Below are 22,342 nucleotides of genomic sequence, written 5' to 3'. Positions count from 1 at the left end.
CTGGGTGGGCCATCCCTCAGCTGCTATGTAGTCAGACTGCTAATAGCTCACCCCTGCCCCTGCACGAGAACTGCCCTCAGTCAGACCAGAGCTGCCCTGCTCGGGAAGTTCCACAGTTCTCCTTGCCCAAAGAGGGGCAGCCTGCATCCAAATGACTGATTGACACAGGGGCACAACAGATCAGCCCCCTTGCCTCAAGGTGGGACCCACTCTGTGGCACAGTCCACACTCCGGAGTCCCTGTAAGCCTAGCCAAGGCAAGGCTCCAGTTGAGATCACATCCTTGCACAGCACCATCCCCTGCCCTTTCCTGCTGCCCTTTTCTAGAGAGTTCTGCCTCAGTAAGCCACTTCCACTCAAATCTCTGTCTCAAGCACCCAACCTAAGGTAGCATCCCAACAATATACCCTGGGTGGAGCTCTGCCCTAATGCCTGTACCACCATCATCATTCTTATTTATTTATTTATTTATTTATTCATATGGTTTGTCAAGACAGGGTCTTGTTATACTGCCCAGGCTGGTCTCAAACTCCTGGCCTCAAGGGTCCTCCGCCTCGGTCTCCCAAAGTGCTGGGATTATAGACATGGGCCATGGAGTCCAGCCAGCACTCTTGAGCCCTTGACCATGGTCACTGATTATCAGAGGTGTTTAACATGCACCTGTATATGAGTATGTGTGAATGTATGTATGTATGTGTATATATGAATGTATATATGTATATATGGATACGTGTAAATTGTTATATGCAAATCATGTTTATGTAAATTACTGATGTGAATTATAAATGTATAGATTATATGTGTATGAATTATGTATGTAACTTTTAAAAATTATCCTTTGGATGTCGTTAGGTGGGGCATGGAGTCTCTTGTTCACCTGTCTTCAGCCTCCCTAGTGTCTTCAGCTAGGCTTGCCACTTGGTTACAATACCTGTTGGCCCCTGTGGGCATTTAAGGTCTTCACCCCTATCTTTGGTCATTGTTTGTCGCTTCCTCCTTCCTTGGGTGACACACAAGAAAAGCCCCTGCTATTCTCTTTGGTCAGCCCAAGTGCTGGGGGTGCAGGAGCTTTGAGGCCCCCACCTCACTCCAGTTCTCAGCAGGATGCTCATGCCTGGGAGAGGCACAGGGACCCAGGGTCCCTCCCACACAACTCTTAACCATCGAAGCAGGGCTCACCTCTGCCATCTCGATTTTCCCATCCGAGTTTTTATCATACTTCTGCATGAACTCCTTCATCTTTTCTCCAAAGTTGTCACTCTTTGACATCTGTGGAAAGACAAAGGGGCTGATTTTGCTGCTGTATCTCATGTGAACCATGATCTCAGAGCAGCAGGCTTGGAAATCATTTCCATCCTGGATAAGTGGGTGCAGCACCAGGTTCTGCTGATGCTCTGATTGATCCCAGCTGTGCTGTTTTCCTTTCCAGGTCCCCTCCAAATCAAGTCATCTCTTCTTCAAGGCTCAGTCATACAGATTTCAAAGGACACGTGGCCATGCTCCATACCACATAATCAAACATGCCCTGCTGCCTTTGAGATGAATTAAGCTACAACTGTGTAGGAAGGGTTTGGACTTGTTCCCATCACTCAGATGTGAGAACTAAGGCCTCAACACTGTACTGAAGCAGCTTGTAATCAAACTGAACTTAATCCAGTGCCCCATAATAGGTTAGCACTTCATTATAGCAAGGTGGATTGCTCATTTTCTTCTTTAAAGACTAACTGGCAATTCCACACTATTTTCACTCCAGATTTTCATGTCAGGAGGAACATGAGGAGGAGGTCGTCATGTAGCTGAAGGGTAATTTAAATAGTCCACCCCATTATTCTGACTACTAGAAAGCAAAGAACTTAAAACATTCCTTCAGGCCCACAGCTGCCTATTTTAAATATGGACTTGAAGCTCTCGAACCTTCCCCTGATTTGAGATAGTGCTGATTAATTATTTGCATTAAGGAGCTCTTCCTTCTCCCTAATCAATGATGAGCCCACCTGGCATGGCTGATGCTCCTGCGTCACTCACCTGATGACTTCCACATGAATTGTGTGCTCCCCAGGATTGGGCCAAGGGAAATTCTATCACTTATGAGAGTCTCCTGAATCCCTCTGATTGCTTTTTACTTTTCGAATTAGTATCAGTTTGTCAATATTTATTTGTTTATCAATATTTATTTATATTTACAAAAGTACATAGTCTGATCCCAGGCACTTGTCACAAATGTGGCCATCTTTTTTAAGTTTTACAATAGCTCCTGTGAAGTTAGTAGCCCTTCCATTTGACACACTAATGGAGGTCGAGATGACTTCTCTAGAGGGCACCCAGTGAGTATAGTCAGAATTTGAACTCATGGCTTTTGCTTCCAAGGCCCATATTCTTTCTACCATATAACAGCTGCTCTGAGAACCAGTCCTGGATGACATCAGTTGGGATTGTTGACAGACTTGAAAATTACCCCGATGACATCTGAGGAAGGGAATGACTAAGAGAAGGATTTTAGATGCAAAGCACTTCATAAAAACACATTTCTCCAACTAGCCCATGATCCCAGAGTCAGTTCTGAAGCCCATGCTTTCTGTGATCCAGGCTTCATTATCCTAAGAGTTGATGGGAGAACTGTTGATAAACAAACCCATGAATCGCCTCCAACCCTTTAAGCCCGTCACTTTGACCTCCTTCTCATTGGGGCATTTGGCCGAGCTTTGAACCAGGAGCTCACTGGCGGATTTGTGACTCATCTCCCAAACTGCTCCCTGAAGAGCTGCAAATAAACAGTGGATTGGCCAACAGACACGCAGCAGGGGACAGTAGAGATACCTCCAGAGGACCCGAGGGAGTTGATGGGAGGGTGTGGGGCTGACTCCATGTACTCCAGAACCAGACACAGGAATCACAGCAGACTAGTTCCAATCACCTGAGCTTTGCAATATTTCACATACCTCCCCCAAAAGCCTTTAGTAAACTCAGTAGTGCCATGTTAGCACCAGGGAAAGCAACATTCCTGTCACTAAGGGGCTGGGATGTGATCTGGAGTCACTTTGGGCAGGCTTAGAAGGTTGTGACACCACCACGAATGAGGCCAGCCAGTGCCGTCTGGTTCAGATACTGGCTGAGAGCAATCCTTAATTTTCCTCTAGTTCCTTGCTGGGGATTCTAGCCTGTGTTGCTCTAGAACAGTAGTTCTCTTCTGAGGACTATTCTGCCCCCAATCTCTTACCAAGGGGACATGTGGCAATGTTTGGAGACATTTTTGATTGTCACAGCTTGAAGGAGGATGATAGTGGCATCTCACGGGTAGATCCAGGGATGCTACTAAACTCCTACAATGCACAGGGCAGCTGCCACAACAGATTATTCAGCCTCAAATGCCACAGTGCCAAGGACCTCCTAGGCATCCACTCTGGAATCATGACCCCTAAGCACCTTAGGGCAGCTATGGACTCTGTCCCTAGGGAAAAAAATACTGCATCTATATTAATATATACATACACAGACATAAAGCTTTGCAGTTTTGCAGGAGGGTTCATCAACCCCTGGTGTCTATTTATGAATAGCCCCCAATTCTAGACACCCAAGGATATTGAGATAGGGTACTCTTAGGTGATAGCCTATTTTTTTTTTTTTTTTTTTTTTTTTTGAGATGGAGTCTCGCTCTGTCGCCTAGGCTGGAGTGCAGTGGCGCGATCTTGGCTCACTGCAAGCTCCGCCTCCCGGGTTTACGCCATTCTCCTGTCTCAGCCTCCCGAGTAGCTGGGACTACAGGCGCCTGCCATCTCGCCCGGCTAGTTTTTTGTATTTTTTAGTAGAGACGGGGTTTCACTGTGTAGACCAGGATGGTCTCGATCTCCTGACCTCGTGATCCGCCCGTCTCGGCCTCCCAAAGTGCTGGGATTACAGGCTTGAGCCACCGCGCCCGGCCGATAGCCTATTTTTTTATCCTTACAAATAAAATGCTGTGTCAAGACCAGCGATATGAGGCCTGTTTATGGCATACATAACTGGGACAGAGCACGCTCAAAGGCATAGGTCAGGAAAATCCCAAACAATGGGAGACAGGGCTGGGCTTACCATGCCAGAGCCTTTTCTTGCCTTCTCCAGCTCTTGGAAAAAGTTTTCTAGCTCTTTACCTTCAATATACCCATTTCCTGGAAAGAGAGAGAGAAAAAATCAATCTCAGTGCTAAATAGTAAGGGGAGCATGGGGTGGGCCTGTCAGGGGCTTCGTGGAGAATGTCTTCTCCCAGCTGGCCCACAGGCAGGTGTCTAGGCCAGTGGAGCTAGGGGTGTGAGTCCAGCCCCCAGGGCATTTGCACCTAGAGATCCAAGATGAACAACATACATTCAGCAGCTAGAAAATACTGGGAGGAACTAGCACAGGGTCCGAGAGGACAGAGGAGAGCAGAAGCTGGCAGCTTCTGTATCTGTCCCTAAAGCCTGGGCAAGCACTAGGTGGTGGAGGTGTGACAGGTCGTCAGCAAGTGGTGGGCTCTGGTCAGAGCCAGAACGGGGTCCCTGGGGTTCAGAAGGTGTAGTGGGTTGGAGTGCTCCCCCAGAATGGGACCTTATTTGGAAACAGGGTCATTGCAGATGTCATTAGTTAAGATGAGTCATACTGGATTGGGGTGGGCCCTAAATCCAGTGGTTGGTGTCCTTATAGGAAGGCCTCGTGGAGACACAGAGACCCCGGAAGACCACGTGAAGATGGAGACAGAGGCCAGTGTGATGTGTGTTCAAGTCAAGGAATACTGTGGGCTGCCAGCAATCACTAGAAGCCAGGAGGGAGGCAGGGAGCAGATTCGCCCTCAGAGTTCTAGCAGAGCCTGTCGACGCCTTGATTTCACACTTCTAGCCTCTGGAAATGCGAGAGAATATATTTCTGTTGTGTTAAGGCACCACCTATGACAGTCCTAGGAAACAAAAACAGAAGGGCCCAGAAAAAAGAGAACCACAGGGCATCTGTCCTATGGGATGTCACCTCCCACCCCGCACTTCGTCACAGGAATCAAGGATAGGAGAGGCATCCCACCTGGTAATGAAGAGAGGAGGCTCTGAGGCCTGTGGATGCAGATTCAAAGCCTGGTTCTGCTGTACTTACCAACAGTGTGACTTTGTGACTGTTATTGAACCCATCTCATCTGCAAAGTGGGTTATTATAATTAAACAGGATTTTGTATGGAAAACCCGTCCTCTAGTCATTATGAGTGCAGCATAAATGTTGTTACTGAGTTCCATTACTAGAACCCGTGTCTAAGGTGGGAATGAATCTGTGGGAAAAGTGCAGTGATCAGAACCAGGTCCCGAGGTCACAGCCTGACTTGCGAGATCACATAAGTAGTGGGAGGTCCTTTAGATTCTCACACCTTCAGCCTGGGTGGTCTAGAGACCAGGACTGAGCTGAATGCATAGTCAAGGTCACCGGTCAGTGCTGTGATGGGGAAGGAGGCATTTGTGGTTGGGAAATCAGGCAGGGCTCAGGCAGTGTCTCCTAGACGTTGCTGTGGCAAAGAATCTCCTGGGAATTTTTCCTTTTTTTTTTGAGACAGGCTCTTGCTGTGTTGCCAGGCTAGAGTTCAGTGCTATTCATAAGTGTGATCATAGCACACCACAGCCCCAAACTCCTGGGTTCCAGTGATCCTGCCTCAGCCTCCCAAGTAGCTGGGACTACAGGTACCTGGCACCCAGGGATCTTTAAAAAATATGGATATCTGGCCCCCACCTCTAGACTTTCTGATGCAATTTGTTTGGGGTGTGAACTAAGCACCATGATTTCTTTTTTTTTTTTTTTTTACACTCCCAGGTGATTTCCTGTGCAACAAAGTTTGAAAACCACTGACCTAAAGTCAAGTTCCAAATCTGATCTAAAGCCATTGAGGAAGATTCCCATAGAGCAGATTCAACTCAAATGGGAAGGGAGGTGGTAGCTTTCACCAAGGGCAAATGGAATTACCAACGCAACAGAGAAAATAAAGGAGCATTTACCCTGGCCTTTGTGAGGGCTTGTGAGGGGAGGCTTTTCCCAGCCTCTCCTCCTAGGGTCCCCTGGGAATTTAAATTCTGAATAAACTTAGAGGCACTCTCGACTGAAGAATATGCCACAATAAATATTGTATGGCAAGAATCACATGAGATAAATTATATATTTTTGTCTGCAGGGAAAAGACGTGATTGTAATGGGCTTGCAGAGTGAGACTTGAGTTCCCTTTTATCCTAGAATGGGGTGGTTATCTTCCTTCTAGGATGTTTGTAAAGCTTCTTAGGAGAACTGGAATTTCAGAAGAGCGTGGTTCCTGTGAGGCCGGCTAAAGTAGGGGAGTGAGGGAGAGGGAGATGGGCTTTCTAGGCAAAAAGACATTCATCTAGTTGATGATACTCTGAGTTGGAGAATGAGGAATTTTTCTCTTCCTGGTTACTCCCTGCGGCGATCTGGCTATTCTCGTATCGCTGAGGTGCAATTTCTTCTCAACTGAGAAGGCAAAGTCACATTCTTCTCCTTGGAGGCTTTGTAGAGTCAGACGGGGAGGTGGAAAGCTGAGCTCAGCCCTGGGTGCATCTGTGGCTTCCAGAAGCCCAAGGCTAGGGCAGGAGGTGGGGGCTCAGAGCTGGCACCATGAATGTGTGGCACGGTTCAGTGAAGCAGAGACCACAGGAGCCACGGCTGGGCAGACACAGGAGCGACTATGTGTCTGTTTCATAAGTGTATCAGGAGGTGGCTGAAAGGAACTGGGTTGGGGGAGCCCACAGAGCAGCATGGTATGTTTCCAAGAGCTGCCTCCACTTAGCTCTGAACAGTGTCCCTCATTCCTCTGTGGAGCCCTGTTTTGCACCAGGTCCTCGATGTTCTGCCATTTCTTCTCTGGCCCCCTCACCTACCATTTCAGGGGTCGGCAGAGTGACCAGCCTTTCTTGCTGAGGCACGGACACCTGGTTCTTCTCCTCCCTCTGTTGTACCCAGATCAGAGGACACCACCTCTGTGAACCTCAATTTCTTCTCCTATGAAATGGGGACAACGATAGCACCCTCCTCATGCGGCTGCTGTGAAAATTAAAGAGGATAATAATACACTTGCCGCGCTGGCCTGCAGCAAGCCTCAAACATGCTGGCAGACATTGCCATTATGGCCGCTGTTTGTGCCTCCCGTCCATGCTGCAAACACCTTGACCCTGGGCTGCTTTCTTTAGGTTGGAAAGATTTAGGGGCGCAGAGGGAGGCTAGAGCAGGCAAGGCCAGCATGGAGCCCCGCTCCACTGAACACTCTGAATCCAAAGAAAAAAAGTACAGCTCTCTAGGGGCCACCTTTTCCTTGGAGTTTTTCTGGGACTTAGAAAGAATAAGTATTTATTTTTACTCCATCTTTTTTTTCTAGAAAGGTTTGAAGGAGGTTTAACAACCTCAAGAAACTCAGACAATCAGCCAGTGCCTCGTCCAGCAGGAAAGTTCTGAAGGTCAATGGAATGTCTGTAACTTTTCAAAGCGATTTTGCCCTCTTGCTTTGCTCCAGCTGATAATCTGAGCCCTCACTATGGGTAAGGCACGTATGGGTTGCTGTGGGGGAAACGAACCCACACACAATGTTTCCAGACACACGGGCATGGCAGAGTAGAATCCTTTTCTGCGGACAGAAGACATTGAGGCACACGACAGAGAAGGCAAGCAACTTGCTCAGGACCACACAGCCAGGGAGGACCAGAACGGAAGTGTCCTAATTCCTGATCCTGGCTTAATTCACTGGTTCATTCATTTGAGGAATTTTTTTTTTTTTTTTTTTTTTTTTTTTTTAGACAGGGTCTGCTCTGTCACTCAGGTTGGAGTGAAGTGGCTGGATCATGGCTCACTGCAGCCTCAATGTCCTGCATTCAAGCCATGCTCCCACCTCAGCCTCCCAAGTAGCTGGGACAACTAAACAAAAAATATTTTTTGTTTGTTTGTTTTTGGTAGAGACAGGGCTTTGCCATGTTGCCCAGGCTGGTCTTTAACTACTGAGCTCAAGCGATCCACCTGTCTTGGCCTCCCAAAGTGCTGGGATTACAGGTGTGAGCCACCGTGCCTGGCCCATTGGAGGAACCTTTGTTGAGCATCTGCATTCTGTAGGCACTGGAGGTGCAAAGGCCAGCTAGGTCCTGCCATTGTGGGGCTTATGCTGTAACAGGGTGTGGGTGGGGCAGGGGACAGACAATAAGCAAGGATATGAATTTAAACATGGTGTTTCCAGTGTCGAGAGCAATGAAGGAATGATGGTGTCACAGAGTAGATATCGACTTCCAGGGCTTCTTGGAAAGGACGAGCAGGGAAGACCTCCCAGGAAACCTCAGCCTCCGGGAAGGGGGTAGAGAAAGGAAGGAGGAAAACTGGAGGCAGGGAAAGAGGTCCAGTAGCTAGAAGGGCAGCTGTGGAGAGAAGCCACTTCCCTGAATTCAGCTTGAGCAGCACAGGCAGCAGGAGGTTTCCGGGGCAGGAGGAACCCCCCTCCCCACACTAGGAATTCCACCACCTCCCTCTGGGCACCTCAACAAAAGGACAGAAATGTGGTTCAATGCAACGAGCCTTGATGTTTTTGAACTGAGCCACATTTCCACCTGTGCCTGGTGCTCAGGGAGCTATCACCAAGGTTTAGATGTGGGCCCATTCCCCAAAAGCACCAGTGGTCAGCCTGGGAGAGGGAGGCAGACGGGCAGCTGACGGCAGACAGTGAGGAGCAGAGGAGAGACTGGCAGGTGGCGCTGCAGGGCCCAGAAGGGACACTCCACACGCAGCCCTCCATTGTGGATGGAAAATGGCCTTCGTTGCTCCAGCTTCCCTCAAAGCAACTCCCCATCCATCTCCAGGAGGCCCTTATCACTGGAGGCTCGGGTAGAGGAGAGGCTCGTGGACACCCTTCTAGGAGGACATTAGCACTGGATGAATGGTCTGCTGCTTCTATGACCCTCTTGCAGTGAGTGGGGTGACTGGTCACCAAGCAAGGTTCATGCAGATGGGCAGTGATAAAGATGTGGTTACTGTGGCAACCGTCACTTCTAACCTGTTGTCAGACCACATCCTGTGAACATGAGGGAGCAGAACTGAGGTGAGACCAAGGGACCCTGCTTCCTTCCTTACTCTACTCTTGCTACCATTCTTCATCACCACCATGCCTCGGTTTCCCCCAATTTAAAGTGAGACAATACTACTTTACCTTTCATCTGGCCACAGACACTTGGGAAGCCATGCCTGGAGGAGGCTTCACCCCTCAGTGTAAAGAGACCTCAGGGAGACCTTGTTCTCCCTAAGCCTTGTATGTTAGATTTTCTAGGAGTTGAACAGGTAAGAGGTACCTGAGTAAGTGGTATAATATTAATAATTCTACCACCTGCTCTATGACTGTCCATGTGATGTTGGGCAAGTCAATCTCTCCGAGCCTCAGTTTCTTTATCTCTAAAATGGATATAACTATTTATGCCCTCTCTACTTTACAGAGTTATGGTGAGAGCTGTACAAGGTAACGTTGTGGAAGCACTCTGGAAAACGTAAAATCTCACATAAATGAAAGGAACAAATATTGCCTTCCATTTATACTCTCTCCTCTTAAGTTCCTCTAAATCAATTTATAGATGAAAACTCATTAACCTGAAGAGTTCCAGCACCACTGCTTTCCTTAGAATACTGGTTCTCAAGCCAGGTATGGTGGCTTACGTCTGTAATCCCAGCACTTTGGGAGACTGAGGTGGGTGAATTGCTTGAGGCCAGGAGTTCAAGACCAGCCTGGCCAACATGGTGAAACCCCATCTCTACTGAAAATACAAAAATCAGCTGGATGTGGTGGTGTGTGTGCCTGTAATCCCAGCTACTTGCGAGGTTGCGGCACGAGAATTGCTTGAACCCAGGAGGCGGAGGTTGCAGTGAGCTGAGATTGTGCCACTGCACTCCAGCCTGGGTGACAAAGTGAGACTCTCTCAAAAAAAAAAAAAAAAAAAAAAAAAAAAAAAAAGAAAGAAAAGAAAAAAAAGAAAAAGCCAGGTGCGGTGGCTCATGCCTGTAATTCCAGCACTTTGGGAGGCCGAGGCGGTTGGATCATGAGGTCAGGAGATTGAGACCATCCTGGCTAACACGGTGAAACCTCGTCTCTACTAAAAATACAAGAAAATTAGCCGGGCGTGGTGGTGGGCGCCTGTAGTCCCAGCTACTCGGGAGGCTGAGGCAGGAGAATGGCATGAACCTGGGAGGCGGAGCTTGCAGGGAGCCGAGATGGCGCCACTGCACTCCAGAGCGAGACTCTGTCTCAAAAAAAAAAAAAAAAAAACGAAAGAGAGAAAGAAAGAAAGAAAAAATACTAGTTCTCAGTTGAGGCTGTGTTTTAGGATCACCTGGGAAGCTCTGACAACAACACTGTTGCCTTGGCCCCATCCCCAGCATTTCTCATTTAATGGATGAGGGGGAAGGGGGTGTTTTCAAAGTTTCGCAGGTGATTCTAAAGCTCAGAACAGTCAAGGTTCGGAACTGCTTCAGAGCAGCATGTCTCAAACTTTAGGGTATATAAAAAGTACCCAGGGATCTTATTAAAGTGGAGATTCTAATTCAGTAGGATTGGAGCATAAGGGCGTGCTGTTCAAAATGCCGTCTGTAGACCAGCAGCGTTGGAACGACCTGCGCGCTTGTTAGGAATGCAGAATCCCAGGCCCACCTTGGACCTGCTGAATCTCTTTCTCTGGGGGGTGGTGCCCAGCAATCTATTGATCACACTGTCTTGGTGATTCATCAATATGCTAAAATCTGAGAAGCAATGGCTCAGTGGTTTTCAAATTTTGGTCTAGGCCAGACACATCAGTGTCACCTGGGGGCTTCTTAGAAATGCAAATTCTAAGGACTGACCCAGGACCTACAGAATCTGAGTCTCTGGGGATGGGGCCCAGAAGCCTGTGTTCTAACCAGCCCTCCAGCACACTCAAGATGTTGCATCCAGTTGCTTCTAGTGCACCAGCCTGTGTAGCACTCCGCGGTCCATAGATTAGCGAGGTCAAAGGAGGGAAGGTTCGCACCTTCCGAATTTCCTCGTTAAGCTGCACCAGAAGGCATCTAGGAGGCCAGGCCACTTGTTGGTCTATCTGGAGTTGGAATTGACTGAAGGCGAACAGTCCTTTAACCTCCATCTGGACCACCCTCTGGGACAGTCAAATCCTACCCTTTGAAAGGTAAGAAATTGGCTTCCCCAGGCTCTGCCCCAGTATTAATCTGGCTTCGCATGGTGCGCATCATTCACAAAGAGCTTTCCGCTTCCCACCTCATCTGTTCTTTACCACCCTGCCCGGTAAGCAGTTATCAACCCCATCTTAGCAAGGAGGAATCAGAGGGGGAAGGAGATTCAGCCACAGCTGACAGAGGTCCTGGCCTCCTTCTATTTGTCTCAGGGACAATGTTTGTCCATATCTGCATTTGTCCTGGCTTCTCACTCTGGCTCTGTCTCTCTTTCTCTCTCTCTCTCACACACAGACACGCACACACACACACACACACACATACACACACACACACACACACTTCTTCCAGTGGCTTCTGGAAAAAAGAATAAGCCCCAGAGTGAAGAGCTACCAGCTACCAGCTGAATGCTTGGGCACTTGAATTTCAATCTGTGTTTCTGGGCTGTGCTGCTTTGGACCAGTGGCTCCGGAGCTGGGCTGGGTCCCCTGAACCTGTGGACATCTGGCAGCCTAACGCTGGGCTGAGTCCCAGGCATGAGGGAGGCCAGAAGGATAGGGCAGATTGGGTGAGAGGGGAGATAGTGGAGAGCCAACAAGGACGGGGGAGGGCTGAAGCCAGAGGCCCCAGATGGGCCAGCTTGGCAAAGGAGGGCCTGTGATGCAATCTGCCGGCGGGCTGGGGCTGGAGAGGGACTGCTCTTGAAGAGCCTCAGGCCTGCTCTATTAATTCTGGCTCCCTTGGTGCTGGAATTGATTTCCCTGAGGGGGTCTCCTTAGCCCTGGAAACCTCCCCCAGGGGCTTGGCTGGTAAAGCTGCTGAAGTCTGGAGGGGAAGATACAAGCTGAGCAGGGCAGGGACAGCTGGCCGGGCCGGGCTGGTAGCTTCCCTGGCAATGCGGGGCTGGCGTCTTGTTTGTGAAACGGGTCCCTTAGGCAGCCTCCCCTGGGAGCCCCAGCTCTTCACAGACCAGCTGCTCCCCGCTGCCGGCTGGTGCAATCAGAGTCAGAAGCAGAGCCATAGCGGGCAAGAGCCCACTTGGAGGTTCCTGGCGTAGAGCTGGTGCGCGTGGACACTGTTAGTGAAACAACTGGGGAGTTGGGGGTGGGAGCAGAGGCAGGGGTGGGGGACATTTTCCAGGGCCTACCCCAGATGGGTCAGGCAGCTGTTCCCTGAGAACCTCATATCCTGACATCACGCCACGCCCAACTGAGAGGTACACAGACCCCTAGAGGTTCACTAATGGGGTCAGAGAAAGCTCTCCTCTGACAACTTTCATCTCGGTTCCCAGTGTCAGACCCTGTTGATTTTAATGGGCCAAGACCCAATCGTTTTGATAAATCCTATGATTACCTTATAAACGTCATAGGTATGCTGCATTGTAACTGTTGTGTCATTTATATAAACACTTAATATACATCACGTGTGTTGTGACCCTGTTTCAGCGTGTCTTTCGTTTTGGTATTGCAGGACCCCTCATGCAGCCACCTGAGGCCAGTTGCCCAGGTTTCCATCCATCTCTGAGAGGTGTTGATGTTGTGAATTTCCTCCCCATTCCCGAAACCAGGGACAAACAAATGAGCAGTGGCCTGTGCTCTGGAAGAGCCTGCCTGGGCCCTGCAGTCTGGCCCTGAGTGGTCCTCAGTGTTGCGTGGGCTTAGAGACGACTTCCACCAGGTCACTGGGTTTCAGAGGGCGAGGATGGGAGCCTGGGCAGAGCTATCCTCGGCCCTTTGTGGCTTCTGTTGTTATTTTCAAAATCCTCAGGGTCCACATAGATAAGGAGCAGGACTCAGTCCCTGTGAGAGGCTTTGAGCACCCCCTGCATCACCTGGGCCACTTGGAGGTGAATAGGAGCCTAGAAGAGTCTAGACAGATCCCCCCACCTGGAGACATATACATATTTCTTACAAGGGAAGAAAAGGTGTCTATCACATTGTTTTCTTCTTATATCTTTATTTATTTAGTTAGTTATTTTTTTAAAGATAGGGTCTGGCTCTGTTGCCCAGGCTGGAGTGCAGTGGTGCGATCGTAGCTCACTGCAGCCTTGGACTTCCTGGGCCCAAGCCATCTTCCTGCCTCAGCCTCCCAAGTAGCTGGGACTACAGGCGTGCACCACCACACCTGGCTAATTTTTAACTTTTTAGTAGAGCAGAGGGTGGGGAGGTCTCACTGTGTTGTGCAAGCTGGTCTCGAACTCCCGGCTTCAAGTGATCCTCCTGCCTCGGCCTCCCAAGGTGCTGGATTATAGGCCTGAGCCACTGTGCCTGGGCTCCCTTCTTATATCTTTATTGTTTTGCTGACTACACAGGAAACAGATACTCTTGTAAAATTTTCAAGTGTTACAGAAATTAGAAAGTAAAAGAAAATCCCCTTTCATGTGGCTCATCCACTCTTCAGAGAGAACTGCTATTATTCAGTTGTATTTTTCTAAATATCCTGCAACATACATACGTCATTTATAATAAAAATGGGCTTATATCATAATAGTGTTCTGCTACAGTTTTAAACAATGTCTTAATAATACATCTTGGACATATTGCCATGTCACTACAAAAGCTTCACTTTGCCCTATCATACTCCATCATAGAGATGACCATATTTATTTTTCTGTCCCCTGGTGAAGCACATACTCCCATGCCTGTTGAAATTGTTAGTAATTCCAAAGAACACTGTAATAGACATGATTGTTCGTATAACTTTTTGCGCACATATGAGTATATCTATGTAGGCTAGATTCTTGGAAGGGAGTAGGATGTTCAACTTGGCCCCATGAATGTCCCCTTGCTCCTGGAAGAGAACTCATCTTATCTCTACACTCTTAGTTGCTTTCAAAGGGGTAGCAAAAGCTAAGGCACTTCTCTTCGGAGCTACAACTTTGCTGCTTGCAGATGGTCAGTAAAATAGGAGCCTGCTGGCCTGTCTAATCAGAACCACAAATAAAGGACAGTGTGAACTCTGAACTGGGCATCCCTCAGCCACCTGGGTCCTTTAGAGGGGGAAAGTTCCTGATACAGAAGCGATCAGGAAGCAACAGGGCAATGGGCTCGGATACATAAGGCTGTGTCGGGGCCACTCGGAGCATGGAGGTGATGTGTGCAAGAGCCCTAGACCCCACCAGGGTCAATGGGTGGGCTTGGCTTTTATCTTCCCTACCTCAGCCTTTCAGAGACAATGTTGGAACCCTCCCAAATGCATGCCCTTGGCTGACTGCTGAAGCAGAGTTGGTGGAATGGTATTGTGGACTAGGAGACCAGATTCCTGGTTTCCCCTTCACGTCTTCCTGCTTTGCTGTGTGATCTTGTGAAAAGAATTTTGCCTCTTTGAGTCCTAGTTTCTCACTCTCCAAACACACACGTCTTCCTTTCTCTACCACAAGGCTAATGAGAATTTTGAAAATAATCCAACTCTTTAGGGTGATGGTGGCTTTTTCCATTTTGAAATGGGCTAAGGTTCCTCCTGCCCCCATCCTCCCTCTCGTTGGGATTCAGCTGCCTCCTAAGATCTCTTCATCTTTGTTTACTACCAGCCAGCATCCAGAAGGGGTGGGGAGGTGGTTCCCACTTTCTGGGGGCTGTCGTTAATTGGGCTCCAGCGAGCTCACTCCAGGGACCTGGAGAGCTGCAAGGGAGAGTTCTCTCAGGCGTTTTTAAGATTGTGAGTGGTGGGGGGCACTCTTAGAATTGGGAAGAAATCCCATGTTGAAAACGGAAACCAGAATTGGTGGGAGAGAGGCCTAAATAGGGCTGGGAGCACCTCAAGCAGTGTGGTGTTGGGCTCATCTGCAGCCTTTGGGTGTTCAGGAGGGGAGGAAGGTCACCTAAAGCCTAATTCTGGATCCTTTTGTGGAATTCCAACTTGGCTGTATACATATTTTCCTAAGTCTCCTCTCTCTCATCTCTGGTATTTTAATCCTCATTGCCTTCCTTCTCTGTTGGGTCCATGGCCCTTCCTTGGGACTTCCTTGAGGCTGTGATGCAGAGATGGCAGTAGGAGCCTGATAGACAAGGAAGATGCAAGCATCGAGCTCCCCCTTCAACCCAGAGCAGGAGGGAGCCAGAGGCACAATGACTTTGGGAGGCTTTGAAGATCTTGGGTTTGGTGGTAGCTTAACTACACTCTAGCCAAGCCAAGGATCCCATTTTGGGATACATGAAACTGCCCAACATCCCCAAGGGTGGGATGGGGGCTTTTCTTTGGGGGAATGGGAGGGAGACGTGTACCTATCATCATGGAAAAAAACCCTCTTCCAAACCAAGCAGGTGTCCAGGAACCAGAGTGGGGGAATAAACGCTGGCCAGGAACCAGTCCCACCAGTAACTTGCTCCATGACCTCAGAAAAGTCAACCCCTGTGTCTATTTCTTCATCTGTATAAGGGGAGTCATGGTCTGCCCAGCAGCCTCACAGCTTGAGAAGGTGCAATTGTGCTTAAGTACAATGTCTCAGATAAACGTAAAGATCTGCATGGTTATAGACAGTGCTCTTGGTTGTCCCTCTGAGAATGGGGGAACATAGAACTGTAGAGTCCTCTGTTTATAGCTGACTCATCTACCAGGAAGCCAGTGGTGTAACCTTGGCTGCTTGGTAACTTTCCTTGAATCATGCAAGTCTCTGGTGCAGATAAACTGGCAGGAGCCTCCTTAGGGAATGTGCATGTCATCTGGAATACTAAAAGGCTGCACTTCTCTTAGGAGAGCCCTTTGTACCAAGGGAATTTTATGGCAGGAGCTGGGGATTAGAAATACAACCCCTTCTTAGCCCCATTTTACAGATTTAACAATCTACCCACCTCCGTCAGTAATTCATAGGTAGATCACAATCCTAACTCAGGTATTCAAATGCCTAGTCCCCTACCCCTTCAGCTTTCTCAGTTGGCTCCAAGGAAACAAAATTTCACCCATTAGCATCCCCAGACATTAACCCCTGCCTCCCCATAGCACTCTGGGCAGAGGATCTCTGTTCAGCCACCTCCACACCCTGCCAAGGCAAGGAAGGGAGGAGGGAAGAATGGAGTGAGGCACACCTGACGCCCCTCTGTTTTCCATCCTCCTTGCTCTCAGACCCCAGGATAAACTCCCTGAGCCACCACTCTGTCACCCCACAAAGATCTGGGCCAGGGGCCTGAATGACAGGTGTCAGAGCCCACAGGACTGAGCCTGGCCCCCTGGGGGGCTGTGCAGTGCAGTGGTTAAGAACTTGTGTTCTGGAGATAGCATCTGTCTTAGCCTTTCCCGTAGGCCTCCCTTTGGGGTCAGCCCCTCCAGGAGCCATTAGCTATCCCAGGGGAGGGTAGCTACAGACACCACAAAATGTCTGAGATGCCAGGACATTTTGGATGCTCATCTTAGCCAGGTCTGTGCGTAGAGAGGGAAATCAGATCACTTATTTTTTCGAAGTGACAGAAACAGAGTCTCTAGTGATATCAAAAGCCTCTAAAGGGGGACCACCCTTTATGCCTGAGTCAGACCACCACAGACTCTCGGAATCCCAGTGCTGGGGGCTACCTCCAAAGGTCATTCTGTCCGGCCCTTGCTTTTTGGTGGAGTCAGCGTCAAGACCACACAGAACAGAGGGTTGGTCACTGAGGCACTTAGGGTGGTGCCTCCCCCTACCCAGAGATGAAGTCACCAAGAGCACCAAGGATGATCACTATGAGGGAACAGGTCTGGCCTGGCACCCCAGCGCTGTCCCCACCACACCCACTGCTGCTGTGTTAGGAAACCCACATGCCCATGGCGGCTGGAAAATGGACTAAGGAAGCCGGGGGGTGTTCAGGATCCCCAATGCCATTTTACACTCCTGCTCCCAGCCATTCAAGCTGGGCAGGCCAAGTTTCCCTTCAGGATCCCCTAATTGATCCCAGCCTCCAGCAGTGTAAGGGGGCTAACCTGACATTCAACAAAACGGGAAGAGGAGGAAAGAAATGAGTGGGCTTCTGAGACCTGTGGCTGGAGCAGCTGAAGGCAGGGGAGGTGGGGGAGATGGCAGGGGGAACCTGGAGGCCTTCCCAGCCCAGCCCACCTCTCTGAGAAAGCTCCCACTTGCTCAGAATAAAGCTGCAAATGCGGGTGGGCTCTGGGTCATCTGTGTTAGGGAAGAAAGTTACTGACAGTTGTGCCCAGAGCAGCCGGATGTCTCCCAAACTCGGGGACCCTACCCCAACAGGCTCTGCGACCAGGCCACCTCCTAAGGGCAAACGTACACCTGCCCGCATTCAGCGCCGCCCCCTGTCCCCTTCACCGCAGGTCCCCTGGGTGCCAGTGGGCACAGAAGTTGGGAGCTTTACTAACCGTCTGCGTCAAAGTGCTTCCAGATTTCCAGGAACTGGGACGCCGTCAGCTCGGCCAGGTGCAGGTAAGGGGGCTGCTGCTGCGGGCCAGCCATGGCGAGCCGCTCGGAGACCTCAGCCTGCACCGCTCCCGCTCCGCGCCGGCTGGGCTCTGGCACTCGCGCTGGGGCTGTGCGCCACGCTGCCCTTATATACGCTCTGGAGCCTGCGCCCGCGCCCGGCTGCCAGCAGGGGGCGCGCTCGCTCAGGGAATCCGGCCGGGGCGCGGCGCGGCGGGGGCGGCGGCACCAGAGGCTCGGACTCGCAGGGGGCCCTTACCTCTGCGCTGAGACCCCTCGGCGCCGGGCCAGGGACACCCGGAGGCTTTTCGGTGAAAAAGAGGGAGAGGCTGCCCTTGCCTTCCCTCCCGACCGCCTTGAGTACATCCACCACTTATTATTGCTGGCAGTAGCAATAATAACAGTAGTAACAACACTAATACTGATACTAACACAAATTTGACAAATATTTAGCACTCGGGCTTCGGAGTTCTCTAGGTCTCTGTCGTGCCTCCTCTCTCCTGATCCTTCCACAGCAGGAAGAGCAGGGACCACTTTTCTGATGAGGTATTTGTGACTTGAGATGATTGAGTGACTGGCCCAGCAAATTAGTGGCAGGGCTAGAATTTGAACTCAGCACTCTTTCCATGTCGCACGTGGCTCCTTCATGGGGCCTGGTCTTGCAGAGCAGCCAAGAGTTCTCAAGGCTTTAGTGGGGAGCAGCTAGAATCAGTAGTGCTCCGGGAGGATTCCGATGGAAGTGGCGTGGGGGGGGGGGGGGGGGCTTCCACTGTCTGTCTGGGTCCTGGTATATCCGTCCCCTTGGAGCCTCCCTCCACCCCTGGTACCTGCCTCACCCTGGCCGTGCTCTGGGGGGCTTTTAGACATTTGGCCAGGGGGTGGCAGAACTAGATCAACCCGTACCAGGTCTTAACCACGCCCACCTAGGGACATCGTGGGAATGTGCCTGCTCCAGTGGGCAGAGAACAACGTCCAACTCTATCTTGGGGAATGTTCTGAGCTGGTGTCAGAGAAAATAGACGCAGCTACTGAGCGCACATCCTGAGGGCAGCAGACAGGACTCCCCAGCAGGGAGCTGGTCCCCCTCCCCATTCTCTCCTGTGGTCTGAGCCCTTGGGGGTCTGTCCTGGCCTTGTGGTAAGATAAGACACCTTACCCACAGAGTGACAGCATCATCCCTCCTTTCTCCCCTCTCCTGCCACGGAGTGACTGAGACATGAATTGACGCTCATTAACATGTGCTAATAAGTGTTAGCTGAACCACCTTCCAAGAGGAGAGTGAAAGGGAAGGAGGTAAGTGAGAACGAAAAGGAGGTCGCTGCAGGACAGGGGAACCCAGGAGGAGACAGCGAGGGGGTTGTCCCTTGGAGAGAGGGCCAATCCCAGAGAGAGTCTCAAAGGGGCAACAGAGAATGCAGGTTCCAAAACCACTTGTTCTTTGGCCAGGGTGAATGTGTTCAGAGTTTCTTGCAGCAACAGACTAGGAGGGAGAAGTCATCAAAAGCTAGCTTTAGAGGTACCCACGCCCCTTGCTGAGAGATTCCCAAAAGCCCCGAGGAAGGCAGGATGGCTCAGTGGTTAAGAGTAGACCCTCAAGAATCAGGCTGCTTGGGTGCGAATCCCAGAATCAGCTGTGTGACCTTGAGCAAATTACATAAACTGTCTCTGCCTCAGTTTTTCTCTTCTGCAAAATGGGCATGTGGGCATATGCCTCTTAGAATTGTTAGCCAGGTTCGGTGGCTCACACCTGTAATCCCAGCACTTTGGGAGTCTGAGGAGGGCAGATCACGAGGTTAAGAGATTGAGACCATCCTGGCCAACATGGTGAAACCCCGTCTCTACTAAAAAAAACCAAACGACAAAAAACAAAAAAATAAAGTTAGCCAGGCATGGTGGTGCATGCCTGTAATCCCAGCTGCTTGGGAGGCTGAGGCAGGAGAATTGCTTGAACCCGGGAGGCAGAGAGGTTGCAGTGAGCTGAAATAGCGCCACTGCACTCCAGCCTGGGCGACAGAGCGAGACTCTGTCTCAAATAATATAACAATAATAATAATAAAATTGTTCTGAGGATTAAATGAGTTAGGGCTCCTGATGCCCTTCATGGAGCCAGTGATCAATGGTTGGCTTGGCAAGAAATTTCTCAGTCAGCATCCCCTCCCCTGGGGTAGCTAATGGCTCCTGGAGGGGCTGACTCCAAAGGGAGACCAACGGGAAAGGCTAAGACAGATATTGTCTCCAGAACACAAGTTCTTAACCACTGCACTGTGCAGCCCCCCAGGGGGCCAGGCTCAGCCCTGTGGGCTCTGACACCTGTCATTCAGGCCTCTGTCCTAGATTTGTGTTGGGTGAGAGCTCATCCCTGCTTCTCCAAGAAGCAAAGCCAGTGTCTCCATGCTACTTTGGTTTTCCTGGTGAGGAGTCAAGAGTGAAGCTCCTACCTCCTGCTTTCCAGAGCTGTTGAGATCAAGGGACATGGTTCTGGGTGTGACGGTAGGGTGGCCACAGCTACCTTTAAACTCTCTACTGGGACAGTCTTGCATTGTTCATTTCAGATGCACAGTTAATCTGTTTCTGGAAGGCCCATTCCCGGAGGACGGAGAAGCCCAGGCCAGTGCCTTTGTGCTTTGTCTCCAAGTTGAGTCCTGCAGCAACAGCCACATTTAGCAGCTACAAGTTCCTGCCCTGGAGTCAGATAGATACGGGCTCAAAATACTCTTGCTGGTTGTGAGGCCTTGGGCAAAGCTATTTAACCTCTTTGAACCTTAGTAAAAATCAAGGTAATTAGTCTCACAAAGTCAGTGTAAGGACCAAAAAGAATGTAATCAAGGGGTTAGCGAGCAAGAAGCCCAGCAGCTGAAGTGCTTAATTAATAGGTAGGTATTCTTACCAATGCAAGGATGTGAGGAGGAATTTTTCTTGTTGTTCTGAAATAGTGGCACTTAGGCCACATCTGGAATCATAGGAATCGGACACCTCGTGTCTTCCTGGCTTGCTCAGCCTGCCTGCCACCAGCCACCAAGACCAGGGATTATCAGGGGAGATGTCTGGGTACAAGAGAGAGGAGCATTGGCCTTCGGGGAGTGCAGCATTTGTGGCTGTCCTGAAGTCAAGTCTTGTTGGAGGAACCCCCAGAAATCCTCTCCAGGTTGTGGGGGATTTCTGCAGTAAGGAGAAACTGGAGATGCCACCTGGCTCCAGAGTGGGCTGGGGTGAGCAGTATTCTGGAGTTTGGCCCACATATGAAGATGGACTGGCACTTGCTTCTGACTCAGAGCTGTCCGAAGGCCTATGAAAGCAGCCTAGACTGCCCTGTCCTGCGTCTAGAAGGAAGATGGGAGCTACCATGGTTCTCTGCAGCTCTTGGGGGTTGCTGTGGCTCCTGGGAGAGGTGCATATAGTTTAAAGGGGGGGCCGAAGCCAGATACCTGCTGGTGTTTATGATATCCTCAGTGTTTAGGAAGCTAGAGTGGAGCTGAAGACTGCTCCAAAAAACCTTCACTCCACTATGCACAGGCCCTCAAACTCCTCAGAGACCAGCAGCGGGAGCCAGAGCCTGGGATGCTCCTACAACCCACAAGGGACCAGAGAGGTAGGAAGATCTCCTGTCCCTCATTTCTCCTTGCAGCTCCCTCTGCCCTACCAGAAGGGGATGTCTTGGAGCCAGCCACCCCTTCTCTCCAGGCTCAGCTCCAGACCCAAGCCCCTAGTCCAGTTTGCAATGGGAAAGGAGAAGAACTTTGCATTGAAGAAGAGACTGGAGTCTTAGTTGGACTGGTCCAAGTTTCAATAACCGAATGTGTGAGGAGAAACATGGACTCAGATAAGAAATCATTCAGGGATAGGAAAGAGAGGTTCGATGAGCATATTTTAAAGCAGTGACGGTAAAGACAGAACACTTTTATGAGCACATCTCCATGAATTGAGGCTCTTGTAAGTAATTTCAGATGTCTGGGGTTCTGCTTCCCTTCCAGGACTTCCTCTCAAGTTTTATTATGATAATGATAATGATGATGATGATGACAATGATGGTGATAACCATGAGGATACCTTTAAATGCCTTGACAGAGAGTTTTGATGTGTCTTGCTTTGTTTGGTCCTCACAACTACCCTATCAGATGTGCAATGCAATAGTTTGACCCATTCTAAAGATAGGGAAATCAAGGCTCAGAGAGATTAATACCCAACCAAGACCTGGGAGGGATGGGGTGTCAATAACATTTTGTCCCTTTAGTTTCCATGGTATATGAAGTCTTTGTGGACCAGGTGCCAAGCTCCTGGGCACTATGTATGAAGTTCTTCCCAGACCCTGGTCACTGGAGCCACAGGGCCCCTCCCAGTGTTAAGGAGTAATGCCAGGCCCACTGTTTCCAGGATGCCCCCCAGTTTTCTGATGGCTGGTTCCTCCCTTCACCAAAAGGGCAAATTGGGGACCACCTTCACTTTTGCATCCCCAGCCCACCAGCTCATCCTGAGTGCCGTGATCTGACACCAAGGACTGGCAGGGAGACTTGGCCAACTGTCCCTCTGCCCCAGGACCCTAGAATCACTCCCTCAAAAAGGGAGGGAGACCTGGTGACTGACGTGGTGAGATGTCAGAGGAAAAATGACAAACAACTTTCCAGCCAGGATCCACTGGGCTTCGGTAATTGGCTGAGCTCCTCAGAGCACCTGGTGTTGTTTTGGGGCACTTCAAAGGGAAAAAGCAGCAGCCTGACCTGGTACCTCACTATGCCTAGAACAGTTTCTTCCAGATATTGCTTCCTTGGTTTTTATAATGGTCAGGCCTGGCTACCGGAGTGCTGGAGAGCTGGCCTTGCTTCCCAGAAAG

General features: G+C 50.1%; 1 protein-coding gene across 1 annotated transcript in view; it reads right to left on the bottom strand.

Moving 5' to 3' along the window:
• The window catches only part of CALB2 (calbindin 2), a 35,758-nt gene extending 18,134 nt beyond the window's left edge, over positions 1–17,624 (bottom strand). Inside the window, exons 1-3 of the mRNA XM_017868761.1 lie at positions 17,457–17,624; positions 4,068–4,144; positions 1,179–1,268 (exon numbers count right to left, since the gene is read on the bottom strand). Of these exons, the coding sequence (XP_017724250.1) occupies positions 1,179–1,268; positions 4,068–4,144; positions 17,457–17,550 (261 nt within the window). The 5' untranslated portion in view covers positions 17,551–17,624. The remainder of the gene's footprint in view (positions 1–1,178; positions 1,269–4,067; positions 4,145–17,456) is intronic.
• Between the last annotated feature and the right edge of the window lie 4,718 nt (positions 17,625–22,342).

This window comes from Rhinopithecus bieti, unplaced genomic scaffold (genome assembly GCF_001698545.2).
Source record: "Rhinopithecus bieti isolate Rb0 unplaced genomic scaffold, ASM169854v2 scaffold_2574, whole genome shotgun sequence".
Taxonomy (NCBI): domain Eukaryota; kingdom Metazoa; phylum Chordata; class Mammalia; order Primates; family Cercopithecidae; genus Rhinopithecus; species Rhinopithecus bieti.
This window is presented reverse-complemented; position numbering and strand designations above follow the sequence as displayed.